Source organism: Ctenocephalides felis, unplaced genomic scaffold (genome assembly GCF_003426905.1).
Source record: "Ctenocephalides felis isolate EL2017-DRISC unplaced genomic scaffold, ASM342690v1 CF-g0.4_SCAFFOLD_03335, whole genome shotgun sequence".
Taxonomy (NCBI): Eukaryota; Metazoa; Arthropoda; class Insecta; order Siphonaptera; family Pulicidae; genus Ctenocephalides; species Ctenocephalides felis.
The window spans coordinates 25,585-44,607 of record NW_020539489.1 but is presented as its reverse complement, the minus strand read 5'-3'; the positions used below and the strand labels follow the sequence as shown (position 1 = coordinate 44,607).

The 19,023-nt window shown below is 29.5% G+C and overlaps 1 protein-coding gene across 1 annotated transcript in view; it reads left to right on the top strand.

The window, feature by feature from the left end:
• LOC113382161 (dual specificity protein phosphatase 13-like) overlaps positions 1-19,023 on the top strand; it is a 35,917-nt gene that overhangs the window by 1,860 nt on the left and 15,034 nt on the right. Inside the window, exon 2 of the mRNA XM_026620705.1 lies at positions 6,644-6,822. Within this exon, the coding sequence (XP_026476490.1) occupies positions 6,644-6,822 (179 nt within the window). The remainder of the gene's footprint in view (positions 1-6,643; positions 6,823-19,023) is intronic.

The window sequence follows — 19,023 nt, the reverse complement described above, 5'->3', positions numbered from 1 at the left end:
AAAAAGGTTAAGAAAAAACAGAATTAATTACCTGCATGATTGATTATACACTAACACTCTTTCATTAATTTTCACAAATCCGAGACTCTATCATTTAATATATATATATATATGTATATATATATATATATATATATATATATATATGAGATAATTTGGAGCCCATTCGTCGAATTTAAAAATATTTAAGACCCTACAATTAAAAAATTCTAATTTTTATAGTATCTTATACTAATATTTGTCGTTTTCTTAAAAGTAATTATTGTTTTTTTACATAGCAGTCCATACCAAAATGTATGTCCTCGTACATCAATATGAATAATGTTAATACCTACACTTGAATTTTTAATTATACTGGAAAACCAAACAGACACATCACAACATATAACATATATCAAACAAACAAATATCTAAATATGTTTATTGATTGTATATTAAAAATTATGCACTACCTGTAGACGTAGAAATAAATAATTTTTCTGCTTAATAACGTACAATTGTCCACGACTAAAACATTGATTTTCCAAATTTATATATAATATATATATATATATATATATATATATATATTAATATCCTGTTAAAATTATTTGAACATGAGCATTTTTTATAAAATTACTATTTTCTTAAATTACGAAGACATGTATGGGCCGATTTTGCCGTAGAATAGACCAATGTTATGGCAAGGCTATGTGACAATCCTGATGTCACGCAAAATCGTACTGAATACTGTTCAATAAAAATAAGCCTATCTCGGGCACTGCCGTGTGAAATGGCAATAGGGAATTCCTCACACTATTCATACCTTCATGTAGCACCATTCATTATTTAATAGTGTTCCCAAAAGGGCGATTTTCATTTGAGATTGTATTTGAGATCTACATAACCTTAAGTGGATATTTGATATCATGCTGCCTGATGTCGAGTTATATTTAACTTCCCGTAGGGTAAGTTATTGTAATGGGCCGAAAATCGAAATTGAAAATTTTTACATTTCTCGACGTTTTGAAGGTTTCTGAACATTTTGGCATACCTCAGAAAAAATGGATGTGTGTGTATGTGTGTGTGCGTGTGTATGTATGTATGGATACAAATTTCCAGTCACGTTTTAGGGCGCACGGATCAATCGATTTGAATGGTTCAAAAAACATTCGATTCCTATTGATAGGGAAAAGAGCTGATTAGTTTTTGGCAAAGGCAGGTCCAGCCGTTTCGGAGTTACGGAGCAAAGAGTGCAGAAAATAGAAATCGAGTTTTTGAGAGAACAAAGCATCCGATTAGAATGATCTAAAAAACATTCAATTAGTAATGATTGGGAGAAGTGGTTATTAGTTTTTGGCAAAGGCAGGACTAACCATTTTGGAGATACAGAGCTAAATGTGCAAAAAATGGCAGTTTTTGAGAGAACTAAGCGTCCGATTTGAATGATTCAAAGAACTTTCTACTTGTTTTTAACAAAATAATTGATTGTTTCAAAAAAATTTTATATCGAAAATAATTCAGATTTTAATCGTAATTCTGACTAAAGTTCTAGTGTACTTCAAACAAATATGTTTAACTTTGCAATTCAGTTTATATAATTCTTATAAATATTAGACAATGTTACAATATTTATAATAATCTATTTGAAAACATTCAATATTTCTTGAACATTTCGTTACGGTACGGGAAGTGACAGCAATTTGCCTTAAGCCACGATGCCATACGCCCCACAAGTTTTGGTTTGGGATCGAACCCGATAATTAGGGATTTATAGCTTACTTTTGAAACCTCTATTCCACATTTAGCATAACATTTTTGAGTCGAAAATTGTTGCCTCAATTCTTATATTATTCGTAGCGCAATTAGTTTTTACAATAATGACATCAGTTTATTACCCATTGTGCCCCAAAAATTTCGCCAATAGCTGACCTACACATTTCCGGCCAGACGTCCGTCTATTGTAATTCCGTAACGTACCTCTTAATCATTTCCGACCGTCCTTGAATTTGAACAGAATCTAATATGATGTGGGCGCGATTCGCAATGGTGGAATTTATAATTGCTCGGATAATTAGTCGATTTCTTCGTATCTGCGTTTAGTTTGGTCGGATAGTAGTGGGCTAGGCCATGGATTATGACCACACGCACGAACACGGACGATGATTACGTATTATTATGCACGGGCAACTAATTTAACTTTGTGATTCATTTGGAGCATGATTAATTTTGTAAACATTATACAATTTATATGAAACAGTATGCCGTGGTTAGTCAAAGTACCCTTCATTATAAGAGTGAATAATTAAAAGCTGGACATGCGTAATGTGTGACCGTACGTTCCGGACTTAAATTGGGTTTATATTTTTTATGAATTTTTATATGATTTATTTTAAACACATTCCTATCAGATTTATTAACTTATCGTAGGGTAAGTTACAGTAATCGCAAAAATATAGAAATTTAAATTTTTTACATATCTTTACGTTTCCAAACCTTCTGAACATTTTGGCATACCTTAGAAAAAATAGATTTATGTGTATGTGGATGCAAATTTTTGTCGACGATTTTGGGCCCGCAGATCAACCGATTTGAATATATTAAGACACATTCGATTCATATTTATGAGACGTGCTCATTAGTTAAAAAAATGCAATTCTGTTTTTGAGAGAATCGAGCATCCAATTTGAATTAAATTTTATACACGATTGAACGTTCATGTACATTATTACAATATCAACGTTTAAAATTTTTAGATAATTAAGTTCTAATATTTTAATTTACTCATAAAGTTTAAATGTTTGCTTAGAGAGATCTTATAAATTTGCTAATTTAATATACATATGTCATATAGGACAGAGCTGGGAACAAGGGTCCAATTTGACTTACAATTAAAGCAATTGTATTCGGTAAACACATACCACATATCAAACAACTATCTGACTATAATTAGTAAAACTTCCAACTAATTCATCATTGTAGAAATATGTTTTTTTCTATTATTTAATAATTTGTTTCTTGGTTTTTTTTTTCACCCCATAGACGTATTAAAATGGGACAGCCAGGTGGCAAATGATGTCCAATGACTTATTTTTAATTTTAAAGGGATTCAAGCAATGCTAATTTTATGGGCATAATTTTATATAACCTTGATTTGGTACTTTGTCAGAAATATTTATCAGCAAAGTTGAAATAACTTTTATTTCAATTGATTTTTTGTAAAATGGGTTTATTAACTGAATTTACATTTTTTGTTGTTTACGTTTTGCCAGGGTATAGGTTCAGTTCGTTCTTTTTACCCCACCCACATGTGAGCTATTATAGAGGTTATAGATATATTTTTTCAATTCCCTGGTAATTTCAATTCAGATTACATTATAATCTATAGGTCGAAAGTGGGTATTGACAATCAACAGAAAGGAAAACAGACGAAGGAAAACTTAAATAAATGAATAAATGATAAAATAATAATAATAACAATAATAAATAATGTTAATTATAATAATGTTATGGACAGTCGCCTTAGCTAATTTAGGAATTGCATGTTCATCCAAATTATCTTGCAAAATTAAGCTTCTAGGCCGTTTATGTCCTGATAGCAACGTTGCTTCATTTGAGTGCGATTCGTTTTGATTACACCATTTCCCCTCTACTTTCAAATACCGCTATTCGAAAAACTTCCTACTTTACTTGTTTTTGAGATATCGTCGGTGGACCTTTTTATCTGTGGACCTTTAAGCCCCGCTGCACTCTACTCATTTTTAATCACAGAAAAATTATTTACTTTTTCTTTCATGAATGGACTCGTATATTCATAAAACCAAAAATTTCTGCGCATTATGAACGAAAAACAAACTTTTTTTATACTACTCGAATTCGCATTCGAGAATCATCAATTCTCTTACAAACATTTACGAAAATTTTTCCATGCTATTTCCATACAAAACTTTGAATTGCGCTCTATCTAAACGTTAATATTAAGAGCTAAAACTTTCAGAGTATTGTTTTTTATCTATTTGGAACTATTTGAGCCCCTGGGAGCAAGGAAATTCGAAAATGACCATTTTAAAGACCACCCTAATATATATATATATATATATATATATATATATATATATATATATATATATATATATATATATATATATATATATATATATGAAGATATAGTTTCTGTTTCCAATAAATTGGCAAAGTAATTAGATTTTTGTTTGTCTCTGATAATGAGTAAGTTTTATCAACCAGAAAGGGGCCAGAGTTTGTAACCGCATTGACCTCATTCTCGTTTGCGAAATAAGATCGTACAATCATACGGTATAAATAGGTTGTATTATTTTTGAGACACTGGTTTATTTTAATCGTGACATGAGTCGGCCAACACCTGAAATTTAATAAAATATGTATTTTGCTCGACAGCTTACTTACTTTGAATTACCTTGCCCTATTTACAACGACTGAAATTGGTGGAATTTTTCTTGATGTTTGCACAAGTTTTTATGATTTTTAAAAATAAAGTTTCGAGAGATTCTGTCTATTTTCACATATCTTACAAATATACATTCTAACTTTTTGTATGAAACTTTTAAATTTATTGTAGAAATCAAAAAGTAAGTATTGTTCTTTTAAATAGGGTTCAGTACCAATTTTTATGTAAAATATGCGTTGAAAGTTGGAAGCCTAATAGAGAAGTTCAAATCACTTCAAACTAACAGATTTATATTTTAGATTTCAATCATGAAAATGGCTTTCGCTCCAGCATATAATTTTTTTTGTAGTTTATTAATATGTTCACTCAGAACAAACGATTTTAATAATGTTTGTGATACGTGTTAATACAGTACATAGTTTTGACACTTAAAAAGAAAAAAATAGCAAAAAAATAAAATAGAAATGAATTCACTTTAATTTTAAGTTCCATCAATATTTGATGAAATAGTACTTTTGAACTGAAATTAACTAAATGAATAATTCAAAGTTTTAGATTGTAATATAAACTAGAATTTTTACCTCAAGTTCGGACCATGTATACAACTTTAGAATATGCTCATAAAAATATTATGAGCAAATACATTATTACATTTTGCAATACACAAATTCTTTTTTTAATATTTTCAAATCTAGTTTTAAATTCATAAACATTCTCGAATTGAATTTTCACAAAATACGAATCATCCTGACATCGAGCAGTAGCAATATCAATTTTAACTTGGGAATATAGATCTTAAATATGTTTCCGAATGAAAATAGTTCTTTCCGGACAGTGCTGAACCAAATGAAATAATAGTAAGCTATTAGATAAATTATAATAATAAAGTAAGCCAATATGGACGGATTAATATTTTTAATACGGATGCTTTGCACATAATTTAAATTATTTTCGAAACTATTCTTCGCAAAATCGTTTAAATTATTAGAATTATCAGTCCTCTAGCCAAATTTTATGTCCGAACAGAAAGTACCTACTAAAACTTTTACTATACTAATAAAATATAAAAAAAGATTGCATTATAGGGTTTTGTGTTACTATACAAGAAATTTTATTACGCATACGCGTAATAAATTCTTTTAAATGTCATACTGAAACTTTTGATCTTTTCGCAATGACATAATTTTACGTTCCGACAAATTTTACATTTATTCGAAAAATAAATGAAATAAAATGGTAAAGCAATGAATTTCAAACTTTACTTAGTTGGTTAATTTTATCAAACTAAACTCATTCATTATACAGGAATTATTATATTATAGTTAAAATTTATTTATTAATTCATAAAAAAATCTATAGATTTTATTGAACCGTGCCCGGAAAAAAATATTATAAAAATAAATAGATGCATTGGAGAAAAACATAAAATGATTTACTTATTTAACTTTTTCGAGCAATGAATAATTATGATGAACTGTTATGAATAATATAGTCTAAAATAATATAGTCCAATTGTAATTTGATATTTATTATAATTCGAAAAAGTTTTTCAAAATTCCGTACTGATCATCACATACCACGATGGGACGATTCTGTATGGCAATGCGCCCGAAAGTTTATTTAGTTGGGGAGGAAAATAAATTAAATAGTAATTTAAAAATTTGTCTGCATGGAAATATTGAAATACTGTCCATAAATACGACGAATTAATCATAAAATCAAATCATAAGAAATGGGCGACCCCTGGTTGTGACAGACGTAAAAATAGGTAAAAAAGCAATAGGCATAAACACCAAATTATCTTTTATCAAGATAACATAATCATTTAAACAAAGCTAATGGATATATAAGAACAATATATAACAAAACATGACTTTTTTAAATAAAGTTCAATAAGAAATATAATATATGTAAAACCTTTTCTTATATTGAACTTTCTTTCCCTTTATCTTTTGCATTTTGTCTTAGTAAAGGTAATTTTTTTATATGTTTAATTTTCACTCGAAAAGGATAAGGAATACTGTCGACTGAAAGCAATGATGTTCAAACATACACACTTCCCCTTGGACCCAAAATCAGTAAAGTTTAGATGTTATGACGACTGTCGCTACCGTACTCTGGTACAACCATATCCAGTCTCTCCTACTTTCCCCCTTAAATACTCTATTGTTAAGGACATATTGAATAATTAAAATACTGAGACATAATTCTAATATACCTATAATAAATTGTTTGCAGCCCGTTTCAAGCAGCAACGGCGAAGAGAGCAGCAAATTGCGTCAGCTGATACATATCCTCTGCACGACTTCATCACCGTGCCGACCTTTACCCGGAAGTGCCCATATGAGGTCACAAGGTCTCAGAATCACCGGAGTCGATTGCGATGAAGTTTATCCTCGATTATACATCGGCGACGCGTAAGAATCCTATATATATATATATATATATATATATATATTCTATTTGCATTTAAATTAATTATAACTAGGTGTATATTTTGCCTTAATTTCGCACGCATGCAAATGATAAGTAAAAATAATCGACTTAAGGGGGTATTCTAGTGCAGAGCAATGAATTTTAGGTCATTTTTAAAGTGTCGAAAAAGGAAGAAATGAATGATTTTACTATCCATTTTTTACCACTTGTTTATTAATATTATTAAAATATAAAACAAAAATTTAAAAGAAAGTTGAACATTGAAAAAACTGGCAGCTGATGAAGTGCGGGGTCTCAAAAAATTGGCACTTCAGACTTGTCATGATTTCAGCCCTTCTAGCTACCCGAATAAAAAAAATAAAAAGATTATTAATCTACAATGATGTCAAAAACGCCCAAACTAGCTAAGAGTAAAAAAATTTTCTTTCGCAAACTGGCGACTGTTTGAAAAAAACTGTCTTTTTTTACTTTTTTTCGAGTTTCTCGAATTTTTTAAAAATAGTAAAGATTGGAATTTGGGAATTATGCTAGTTTGGGCTATAGATAGGTCTATAAACAAGACTCTCTGATCATTTCAAGTAATCGGTCGATTAAAAATCGTGTCAACAGTACTGAAAAAGTCTGTTCTGAGAAAAACGCATTTAAAGTTTTGCGTAAAGTTTTTTGCTGTCAAAGTCATAAAATGATATGTTATACTTATTTTATTTAATTTGCCATTCCTGGTTCATGCGTCGGATCTTCTTCTACTTCAAAAAAAACTATTTTCTGCATTTCTCTCTTCCAATCTAGCAGTTCTAGCCTTCTTTGAGCCTTCTTTGAAGCGTTGGATGTACGTATTTCAGACCGTTCAATCCGGGCGTTGTCTCGTCTTACAGCAAATGAATGAGCTCTCTCCCAATTTGCATTACCATAATGGTATTCATTTTTAAAATCGGAAAGAAGAATATTCAAGAATCCTTCATTGTATATGCAAACAACAATAAATGTTGCTATTTCAATTACCCGAGATCGGGAATGAATATGTTTCGGCGCGAAAATCCAAATCAACGAGTTTAGAGACTCATTATTGTTCTGAGTTTCTGAGCCTAAACATCGAATTAATAATTTATTTGACGATAAACTGTCATAAATTGGTCTAATGACTTCCTAATGCCATTTGTTCTATTAGACCTTGCAAAACCAGTTTTTGGAGACCGCGTCAGTAAAGTGCCTATATCTTTGAAGATAATTCAAATTTTCAAAAATCTTCTCGTACCCATATTCTTAGATAGTTAAACTTTGAAAATATGAAACAAAAAAAATCGTTTTTTTTTGAATTCTACACTAGAATACCCCCTTAATCCATAATATTTGAAAAGCTGCATTCAAAACTGTGACGATAGAACGTTGAATTTTTGACACGGCCGTTTATCCACACTTAGATGATTTTTTATAATTAAATCACTTTTCGGGGTTTAATTGAATTTTCGTTAAGACTATCAACTCTATCACTATACTAAGTTTCATCAAAATCGTCAGAGTGTTTGTTTCAGCAATAATTACGACGAAACGGCTCGACAGCTCTATATCAGGAACTAATCGGCACGATTTTCCTCTGATATCTTTTAAACATTTTTTGATTTTTTAATTAATTAATTTTTAATTAATGTTCTTATCAATTTTCATCAAAAGGTTTTTAAATTTTTAAAATCGATATAGTCGAACATAAACTTCTTCTTCGGTAAGTTAAAAAGCCTTATTGTTAGCTTAATTTTGCCCAAAAATCAAGATTGACTTTTATAAGTTTACCTATATGATATCATTTATAGTGCATCATTTTTAATTGATATTTATATTTTTATGTATTTGTTGTAAGGTAGGGCGAGACACACAAATAAGGCTCAACTTGAATTTCAGTAATTGTCATAACCAAATGAACTACATTACAACAAATAACATGCATCAAACTACTGAACGATTTATTCCTAATTATAAAAACATGTTTTATAGCTATTTTCTTAAGATTTATCATATGTCTCTTTTTACTCTATAGGCTAGGGGAAAAAGGACTGGTCACAACATTTTGTTCTAATTGTAACAATTCATTCAAAATTACTTGAAACGTCGAAAAATCTTAAACTTAGCGGAACAATTTTTTTGATGAAAACAAACTTTTTTTCCTGATTGTTAACAATAACTCAAAGTTTTCATTTTGCAATAGAACATTTTATTTCTATTTCAAATTTGATCGGTTCTATTTGACGTTCTCTTGATTTCTCTAGATGCGTCAGTTTGTACTTTTGTTTAACAACCTTGAACTTCGGAACAATCAGTGTCTGGCCGTATCACATAGGGACAAGTTTTGTTCTATTGTGAATTTCTGATCTATTTCGGGATTGATTTCCCAGGTCATGGTAAGAAGATACGGACACGGAAGACACGGACAGCCGCGATTTCTCACGTCATTATCTAATCATAGGGATAAAGCAAAAGTTAAGGGAAAACGATTAGGAAACATATCGTGGATCATATTGGAATCTTTGTGGGGAATTCAACAAAAACTGTAAAGTCGGTATCAAATTTAGATTTTGCGCATTCTTGTAGCATAATTGATTACTGGACTGGATATGGTTTGGCTAATTATTCTTTAACAATGTGTAGATAATGGGGGCAATTCTACCGTAAAATACACCAATGTTACGTAGGGGCTATGTTACGTAGCTCTTCTCATACAGAATGGTACTAAATACTGTCAAAATGCAATGCGGTTGATGTGTTTGCAGGCGTATTAGATAGAAAACCTAACTTAAAAAACGCATAAATGTCAAACCTACAATCTTATCATAACTGCATTTTTGTGATATGGCTCTATGGCATATGAGTGAAGTTACATTTTATATGTAAAACGCTTGATCGTACAGCAAATACATGGCGTTTTGACAGTATTTAGTACCATTTTGTATGAGAAGCCTTATTTATCATATCTACATTGGTCTATTTTACGATAGAATCGACCCCAAAATTATACGTATATATGTATGTATATATAAACAAACAACTATCTATACAACAATTATCATAGATTTGTCATTTGATCCTTTTTGTACTATAGGTGTAAAAAAGGGAGCTTTTACGTAATAATGGCTACCTTATTTAATCATTGTGATACAGTATAATCATTAGGATGAATAAAATGATGATATAAATACATATATATTTTTAAACATAAATTTATCAATTTTTACTACCATTAATCTTGCTTTGGTAGACATTTTTGCTTAATTTATTACAGTCAGGCATATTGTTTTTTTAAGTATTATTGTTACAAATAGGGTTAATAGACCTTTAATAAATAATAATTTACCTTTAATTACCTTTAATTAATAATAATAGACCCCAAATAAATATTTCGTGACTACATTTTTATAATGATCATACTGCATACAACCTTGATATTGGACTTTGTCAGAAGAATTCATCATCAGAGTTCGAATAACAATTAATTTAATTTATCTCTTGTAAAATTGCCTCTTAAACTTGTTATACTTTTTTCTTATTGTTTACACCTTGACAGTGTAAAGGTTGAATTGCTTCTTTTTAATATATAAGCTCTTATATGAAAAAAAAACAATTAAATTTAATGAAGTATACACAAAAATTATATTTAGATATTGTAAACTAAACTATAGTACACAAAACTAGAACAACGAACAATGGGAGAAAGTACTTTCGTTAAAAACTTGACAATGTGGTCATTTATCGATTTGAGACGATAGCTAGTTACGTATCTTTTGCCAACTACTTTAAAACAGCATCGTTAAAAATACCTTACTCTACTTGTTTTTGAGATAATAATGATAGACTTTTTGATCCGCAGACTTTTAAGCCCCACTCTACTTTATATTGTTTGTATAAATCTAACACCAAAAAATTAAATCAGTAAAAATATATTAACTCAGTTTTTGCATCATAGTCATAATTTCTAGAAGAACTTTTCCGCTCCACTTTGGAAAATCGCTTTGAAATTTCCGATTTGACCGCATTCCAGCTGGGTGTTCCAATTCTCTAAGCTTTTATATATACATTACATGCATATTTTCTTGTACAATGCCTTTTTATATTCGTTAATGTTTTTCATAATACTTTCGGGAATAGACCATACCTTAATGTGAGATTTCTATCTCTATCGACCTGTCGACCCCGATTCAAACTGATGCCGTTTGCGGCAACTTTTGTGAAAAGGGAATTGTGGTGAATTATTTTTATCAGCATCAAAAGTTCTTGAATGAGTAATAAAATCCATTTATATTATGAAAGATATTTTAATATATTTTGTCATGGTATGAAAAGATGAATCGATAAGAGAATTGTACTGAAATTATTTATTACTTACAAAGCTAATACCAAAAGTTTGATAGGATTATTTTAATAAGATTATATTTGAGGTTGTAATATTTATCGAAGAGGATTTGGTTTTATAGCATTTTATTCCAAAACATTTGTTTTATTGTGAAATTGAATTGAATTAATAAATACTGATGGTGATGATTTTTAAAACAATATTACAAACACTACTTGCCAGTGACCATTCGAAAATAGTAAAAGAAGCACGGACAAAATGATATGGTTTTTGTTTTTAAATTATAATTATTTATTTAATGATATTTTAACCAATCTTAATCGTTTTTTCCGATTTTTGGTTTACTGACTACCAGTAAGATTATCTTATTAAAAAAATTATTATTCGTAATTAAATAAAATACTATCTTACTAAGATAGTATTTTATTTAATTACGAACAATAAAAACATACTTATTAGAGAAAGCTGCAAATTACAAAAATCATTTTGTACACATAGGGCAAGACAATATGACACATGGGTAAGAACCTACTGAGATGCTAATTTTTAATGAAGCAGTTTACAAATAAACTGTTTCGTCTTCCTCCTTTTTGGGACATTGGCACAGTAACCTACCTTTGCCGGACTCGGAAAAAGAGGGTTTTGTAACAAATTAGAGTCACTTCTTTTTACAGGTGAATTTTTTGGTCTGTTTTTATCCATCATACTTGAAGTAGAAGTTAAAAGCTAATCACATTTGACAGGTTATTGTAAAAATGACAGGTTAATGTTAAAAGCTAATCACATTTTTCCTAGCCCTGTAATGCTTGCGAAATAGAACTTATGTTATTCGGCCGAAATGAAACAAAAGTGTATAAATAATCAAAATTTGACCAAAACCTGATTACTGCAATGAAATTGATGGAAATCACTAGTACTGACATAAGTTAATTGATTTTTATTGAAATAATACCAATAACAATTCCAAAAATATAAGAAAAACGCCCTCAAAATAAACTTTTCAAGGCGCGAAACACGTTTTAACTGATCAAAACTATGACAATGACGCTCGACGTCTGACAGGATAATTATTAAAGCTTTATTTATTTATACAATCGGGGAAACGTTAACAACCTTTTTTAAATAAGGCTTCTTTGTCATTTTGACCATATATTATGGTCTTCCAGATCATACTAAAATATAACGGTCTTACGACAAATCGTTCAATTTTAATTTTTTTTCAAAGTTTGCAAGAATTAGTGACGTATTTTTAGCGTTTGTCAAAACTAGAGCTTTCATCGACGTTTTTTCAAAAACGACTGAGCCTAATTCAAACATTTCTTAGTAATTAAAAAAAAGTGAAATTATTCGTCCAAGTTTTAGCCAAAAAATTCCTTTTAACTTGTTCATGATTTATTCATATTCGTCTCAATGAAAATATATTCTAGCTTTCGTTCTTTCAAATTTTCACCAAAGCTTGACTCATTTTGTACGAGTACAAGTTTGTTCGGTATTAAATTATTCAAATCAGATCATAATATTCAAAACTGCTTTATAACCTGTAAATATGTTAACACTGTGATATTTAGTAGTTGAAATGAGCTTGTGCCCTAGTTTGTTAGACTTCGGAGCTACGTACGACTACCCACGTGCAACAATATACATACATCAATTTGTTACCGCTGAAAGCTTCGACTTTGCCTCGCATCGAACACGAAGCTTTCTACCAGGGATAACTTATATATATACATACACGCATACATATATATATATACACACACACATATATATATATATATATATACATATAACGAAATTTAGTAATTTAGAGGCAACTGTTATTAATGCACTAAACGTTTCGAGTCTCAATTGGACTTATTGTACGAATACCGTAACCAATAAACGCTAGAGGGTTTTTTATGAAGTGAGGTAAAAAAGCAGTTTTTTTTGTTTTTATTTAATATATTAATATTGTAGAAATCGTAATATAAAGCCAAAAACAAAAAAAAAATAAAAAACAAACATTTTATTTAAAAATCAAGTATATTATGAAATACAGTAACAAACCTGAAAATAATTACTGAATGTAAGTATAACAGGTAACAGAAATATAAAATGCCAAATTTTTAATAAGCATGTAAATACTGATAAGTACAAAAATATCTTATCTTATTATATAGGAGCGGGTAAAAATATAGCTCTCTGTTTGATGCATGTGACGTGTAGTTACTGAAAGTTAAATTGGACTTTTGTGCCCAGCTTTACCCTATATATATATATATATATATATATATATATATATATTTTGTAGAGTTTCGAACAAGAATCCAAAAATAATACAAAATAAAAACAAGAAAAGTTTTTAAAAAAACAATTTCTTTATTTAATTATTTGTTTATTGTCGACGTTTCGGAACTAGGTACGTTCCATCTTCAGGACATCTGTCAAGAAACATGATCTTGATGAGATTTTAGCAAACAATATGTTTAGGAAAAGAAAATAGATTTTTCTTAAAAAATGAATTAAATTGTAAAAAATATAATAATGTACAGAAATATGATAATATGTTCAAAATAAAAATGATAAAAATAAATGAGTGGATTATCAGAACAGGATATTAAACATAATAGAAATTTTTTTTTTGAAAGTTATGGAAATTTTTTTTTTAAGAAAAGGTTAATGACAAAGTTGAATTAATTACCTGTATGTTTGAATATTTGTTCATTTAATTTCACTCCAAAGATTTTATATCACGAAAGTTGCATCTTTAGAAGGTTATTCGCGGAGAGTTGTCTCATCCTCATAAATGTTTCTAACAGTGTCAACATTAGATCAGATCACAACCTATTACATGATTCATATTTAAATTTTTTACACTTTTTGACAAACAATTAATATCGACTTCCTTTTAAGATCAACAATTTAAGTATTCACACCCTGACATATAAAAACACACACATACAATCTCACATCTCTCGTTCAAGTGTTTACACGTGTTACAAAAGGCACACCAGTTTCATTTAGTTAATTTTCGAAAACCAATCGAACAACATCCAGAGAACAATATTATTTGTGTTTTCAAATAATAATTTTAAAAAAGACAAATTTTTTAGTAATTTTGATTTACAAAATCTAATTATTCGGCGGAAAATTAACTCACAAAATCATTTTTGTTAAAAAAGCTTGTTTAGTGAAAAAGTGCTAACAAATATTCAAACATACAGGTAATTAATTCAACTTTGTCATTAACCTTTTCTTAAAAAAAATTTCCATAACTTTCAAAAAAAAAATTTCTATTATGTTTAATATCCTGTTCTGATAATCCACTCATTTATTTTTATCATTTTTATTTTGAACATATTATCATATTTCTGTACATTATTATATTTTTTACAATTTAATTCATTTTTTAAGAAAAATCTATTTTCTTTTCCTAAACATATTGTTTGCTAAAATCTCATCAAGATCATGTTTCTTGACAGATGTCCTGAAGATGGAACGTACCTAGTTCCGAAACGTCGACAATAAACAAATAATTAAATAAAGAAATTGTTTTTTTAAAAACTTTTCTTGTTTTTATTTTGTATTATTTTTGGATTCTTGTTCGAAACTCTACAAAATATACACAAATCCAAGACTCTACCATTCAATATATATATATATATATATATATATATATATATCTTAGGGTGGTCTTTAAAATGGATATTTTTGAATTTTCTTGCTCCCAAATGGGGCTCAGATGATTCTAAATTCAAAATTCGAAAGCTCAAATGCTTGCAAAAGCTCAAGAAAAATCTCTGAAAGTTTTAGATCTCAATATTAACTTCAAGTGTTAAAGTGCGGGCTTTTTTAAAGTTAATATTAAGAGCTGTTAGAGATGTTCTTGCGCGTCGCAACTTCTATATTAAGGATCACACTAATATATACGTACATGCATATATATATATATATATATATATATACATGCTATTTTCATACAAAACTTTGAATTGCGCTCTATCTAAACGTTAAAATTAAGAGCTAAAACTTTCAGAGAATTGTATTTTATTTATTTGGAACCATTTAAGCCCGTGGGAGCAAGGAAATTCGAAAATGACCATTTTAAGGACCACCCTAATATATATATATATATATATATATATATATATGTATATTATTTTGAATTTTTCATTTCTCCAAATCATATATATATATATATATATTTCGTCTCTAAAACGAGCGCGATGTCTCTATAACTAACTACCCAGCGCGATTGCTTTGAAAAAAAAAATGTCTAAAAAAACTAATTTTTTAAAGAAGTTAACTTGACATCAAAATTCCTAAAAATATATTTTTTTAGTTTCCAGAAAATTTTAAAGCATTTAAAAATTTATTTAAATTTAAGGCACGATGCCATGCACCACTAGTTAACTTTCCGTAGGGTAAGTTATAGTAATGGGCCGAACATCGAAAATATTTTTTTTTGCACATCTTTACGTTTTGAAGGTTTCTGAACATTTTGGTATACCTCAGAAAGAATTAATGTGTTTGCTCTCGGGCGTACGAATCAACCGATTTGAACGACACAATTTCGACAATTTAATACAACAAGCAATGGGTTGAATTGAGGATCAATAGGTATGTCGGTGTAGTATCATCATGGTACGTACGATGATTTCACAGTATCTAAGAATAGGATACTTGTTAAAAATTAATAAACAATAATTTTTAAGATATTTTAATTTTATAAGTGACTAAAGAAATTGTAAAGACTTTCTTAAAGTGAATGTCAAACTGCCGAGGTATGTTAATGACGAATCAATACAATTATTTTAATTTTAATTAATATTTAATTTTGTAGCTAATTGAAATATTTGAATTTGTCAATATTCTCATTTTAATCATTTCATTTTTCTTATTATAAAAATTCAAAACTATTGAAATTGCCTAATACACTGGGGAAAATGCCTATTATTTAATTTCTAATTTTTTTAACTTTTGCTCTTGAATTAACGAAATGGGTATTTCAAAACGTATTATAAAAATCAAATATTTAGTTTAGCAATACTAATAGATAAAAGTCAAATACTTAGTTTAGCAGTTCTTGTTGTATTGGACAAACCAAGTGCTGAATTCATTTATTAGCTTTTTGTTGGGTGATTTATAGTAATCGCAAAAAATCGAAAAAAAAATTACATATCTTTACATTTCAAAAGATTCAGAACATTTGGAAACATACTTTAGAAAAAATGCATATAGATGTGTTTTTTAAAAGCATTTATGCATCCCAAGCTGATCTTTCCATTTGCTCTTCTTCTTTCCGAAGATCGCAGGTCTATTGGCACTTTGGTAGCAAATGTGTGTATGACGTTCCACGCAGCTTAAGTTGTTAGCATCACTTCTACAATAGTATCTGGAGCAATTGTTCGGATTAATATCTCTTGTACACCGTTCCGTAGTGCAGTGAATCGCGGGTACATTAAAAACATGTTCTTCGATTTCGCCTAGACTCTAGACAATATAGATATTTCGACGAGCTATCGTGCTTTAAGCAGTGTAGTAGGTTGGCTAGAAAACAGCATTTGTGTAATGCAATAATTAACTTCTTTATGCTTGCGATTTAGCCAGACTTTGATATTTGGAATGAGACGATGTGTCTATCTGCCTACCATATATGATATATAGGTCCTACCTATTTTGAGTTTTAAGAGCATCAGCCAATATGGAGATACCATATATAAGCACCTAAGTAACCATTGTTGTGTTATCACTAAAGTGTTTCATCTGATGATTGAAATTTAATCGAGAATCAAACATTATCCCAAGGTACCAAATGTAAGGTATTGTCGTGATCTCTAGATTTTCTATCTTCAGCTTGATGGTCTTTATTATTTTTCTTTTGTGATAATAACAGCTTCACTATTTTGTTGTGGAGCTTCACAACTTCAAGTTGTGGAGGTTCATAGTTTTTATTCTGCGATTAATTTTTTTCAATGTTATCTGAAATAGTCTTACTATCTTATTAAATTGTTTGGTAACAATCACTGAGTCTATATCATTTCAAAACAGTCTCAAAAGGCTGTCATACATGATAAGCTGCGGCACACCTCCGGTGATATTATATTATTTTGTAACCATCGTATATCAGTATTCTGTCTGTAAAGTTGCTAGCTCCTGCATTATAGAAGCATACGGGCATATTCTTATCACGGAGTGTATTTATAATGCAATCCCAGTTGGCTAATAAACCGTACTTTTTTTACACCGCCCATCTTTTTCCAGCAATTGCTTCTTTGGCATTAACTGCCAAATTTATAGCATTGATAGTTGATTGTCCACGAGTTCCAGAAGGATTTGAATGATTTAAAAAACATTTGATTTCTATTGACTGAGAGACGTGCTGATTATTTTTTGACAAAGGCGGGTCCAGCCGTTTTGAAGATACGGAGCAAAATGTGCAAAAGAGGCAATTGGGATGGTATGGTTCAAAAAATGGTAATGCAGTTTTTGTGAAAAAACCGTTCTCTCAAAAACTGCATTACCATTTTTCCAATTCCAATTAAAAAGACTCGAGTCATTTTTCTTGTGATGGAGGTGTGTAGAAACGATTATTTCTCTGGAAAGGCTGGTCTAGTAGTTTAAATATTAAAAAAAAAAAATTTACAACTATAAACATTCTTATGTTTTTAAAAATATCGAAATTATTATTGGTCTTATTAAAATTTGAAAAAATATACGAAGTTTTTTATTTTAAAAAATTAAAAAAAACTCACTCATATACTTTAAATAAATAATCATAAGTTTACAATTTTGTTTCAAAATATGTATATTTCTTGCATACGTTATTCTGCATAATTCTTTAAAATATGAAACGTCATCGAATTGATTTATTATTTATTATTCGACTTATTCATTCCGAGCTCGATTAGGTCGTCGCAATGAAAAACTAGCGGTGTATGGCATCGTGCCTTAAGGCAAATTGCTGGAATATTAAATGTTTTCAAATAGATTTATATAAATATTGTAACATTGTCTAATATTTATAAGAAATTTGTTTAAAGTATATTAGAACATAATTAAAATTAAAATTTGACTTATTTTCGATATACAATAAAAATTTAACAAACAAAAATAGAAACAATTTTTTTTTCTAACAACAATTATTTTGTTGACACAAGCAGGAAGTTTTTTGAATAATTCAAATCGGACGCCTAGTTCTCTCAAAAACTGCTGTTTTTTGCACGTTTAGCTCTGTATCTTCTAAATGGCTGGACCTGCTGTTGCTAAAAACTAATCACCGCTTCTCCCGAACATTACATATTGAATGTTTTTTATTTCATTCAAATTGGATACTCCGTTCTCTCAAAAACTCGATTTCTATTTTCTCCACTTTTTGCTCCGTATCTCCGTAACGGCTGGAAGTGCCTTTACCAAAAACTAATCATTCGCCCGTGAAGTGCCTTTACCAAAAACCGTGCGCCCGAAAATGTGAACGAAAAATGCGTGTGTGTGTATGTGTGTGCGGATACAAATTTTCGTCGACGATTTCGGGAACACCGATCAACCGAATTGAATAATTCAAAAAACATTCGATTCGTATTGATAAGGAGACGTGCTGACCAATTTTTGGAAAAGACAGGTCTAGCCGTTCCAAAGATACGGGGCAAAAAGTGCCGAAAACGGTAACTCAGTTTTTAAGAGAACGGAGCGTCTGATTTGAATAACTCAAAAAACATTTTACTTGTATTAACAAGATGAAGAATTGGTCAAATTTTCATGAAGGCAGGTTTCGCGGTTTCGAAGACCTAATGAAAAAAGTAAAAAAAAATGCCATTTGGCGGCCACAAATGATCATTAAACATATGCACATCAAATTAAGAGA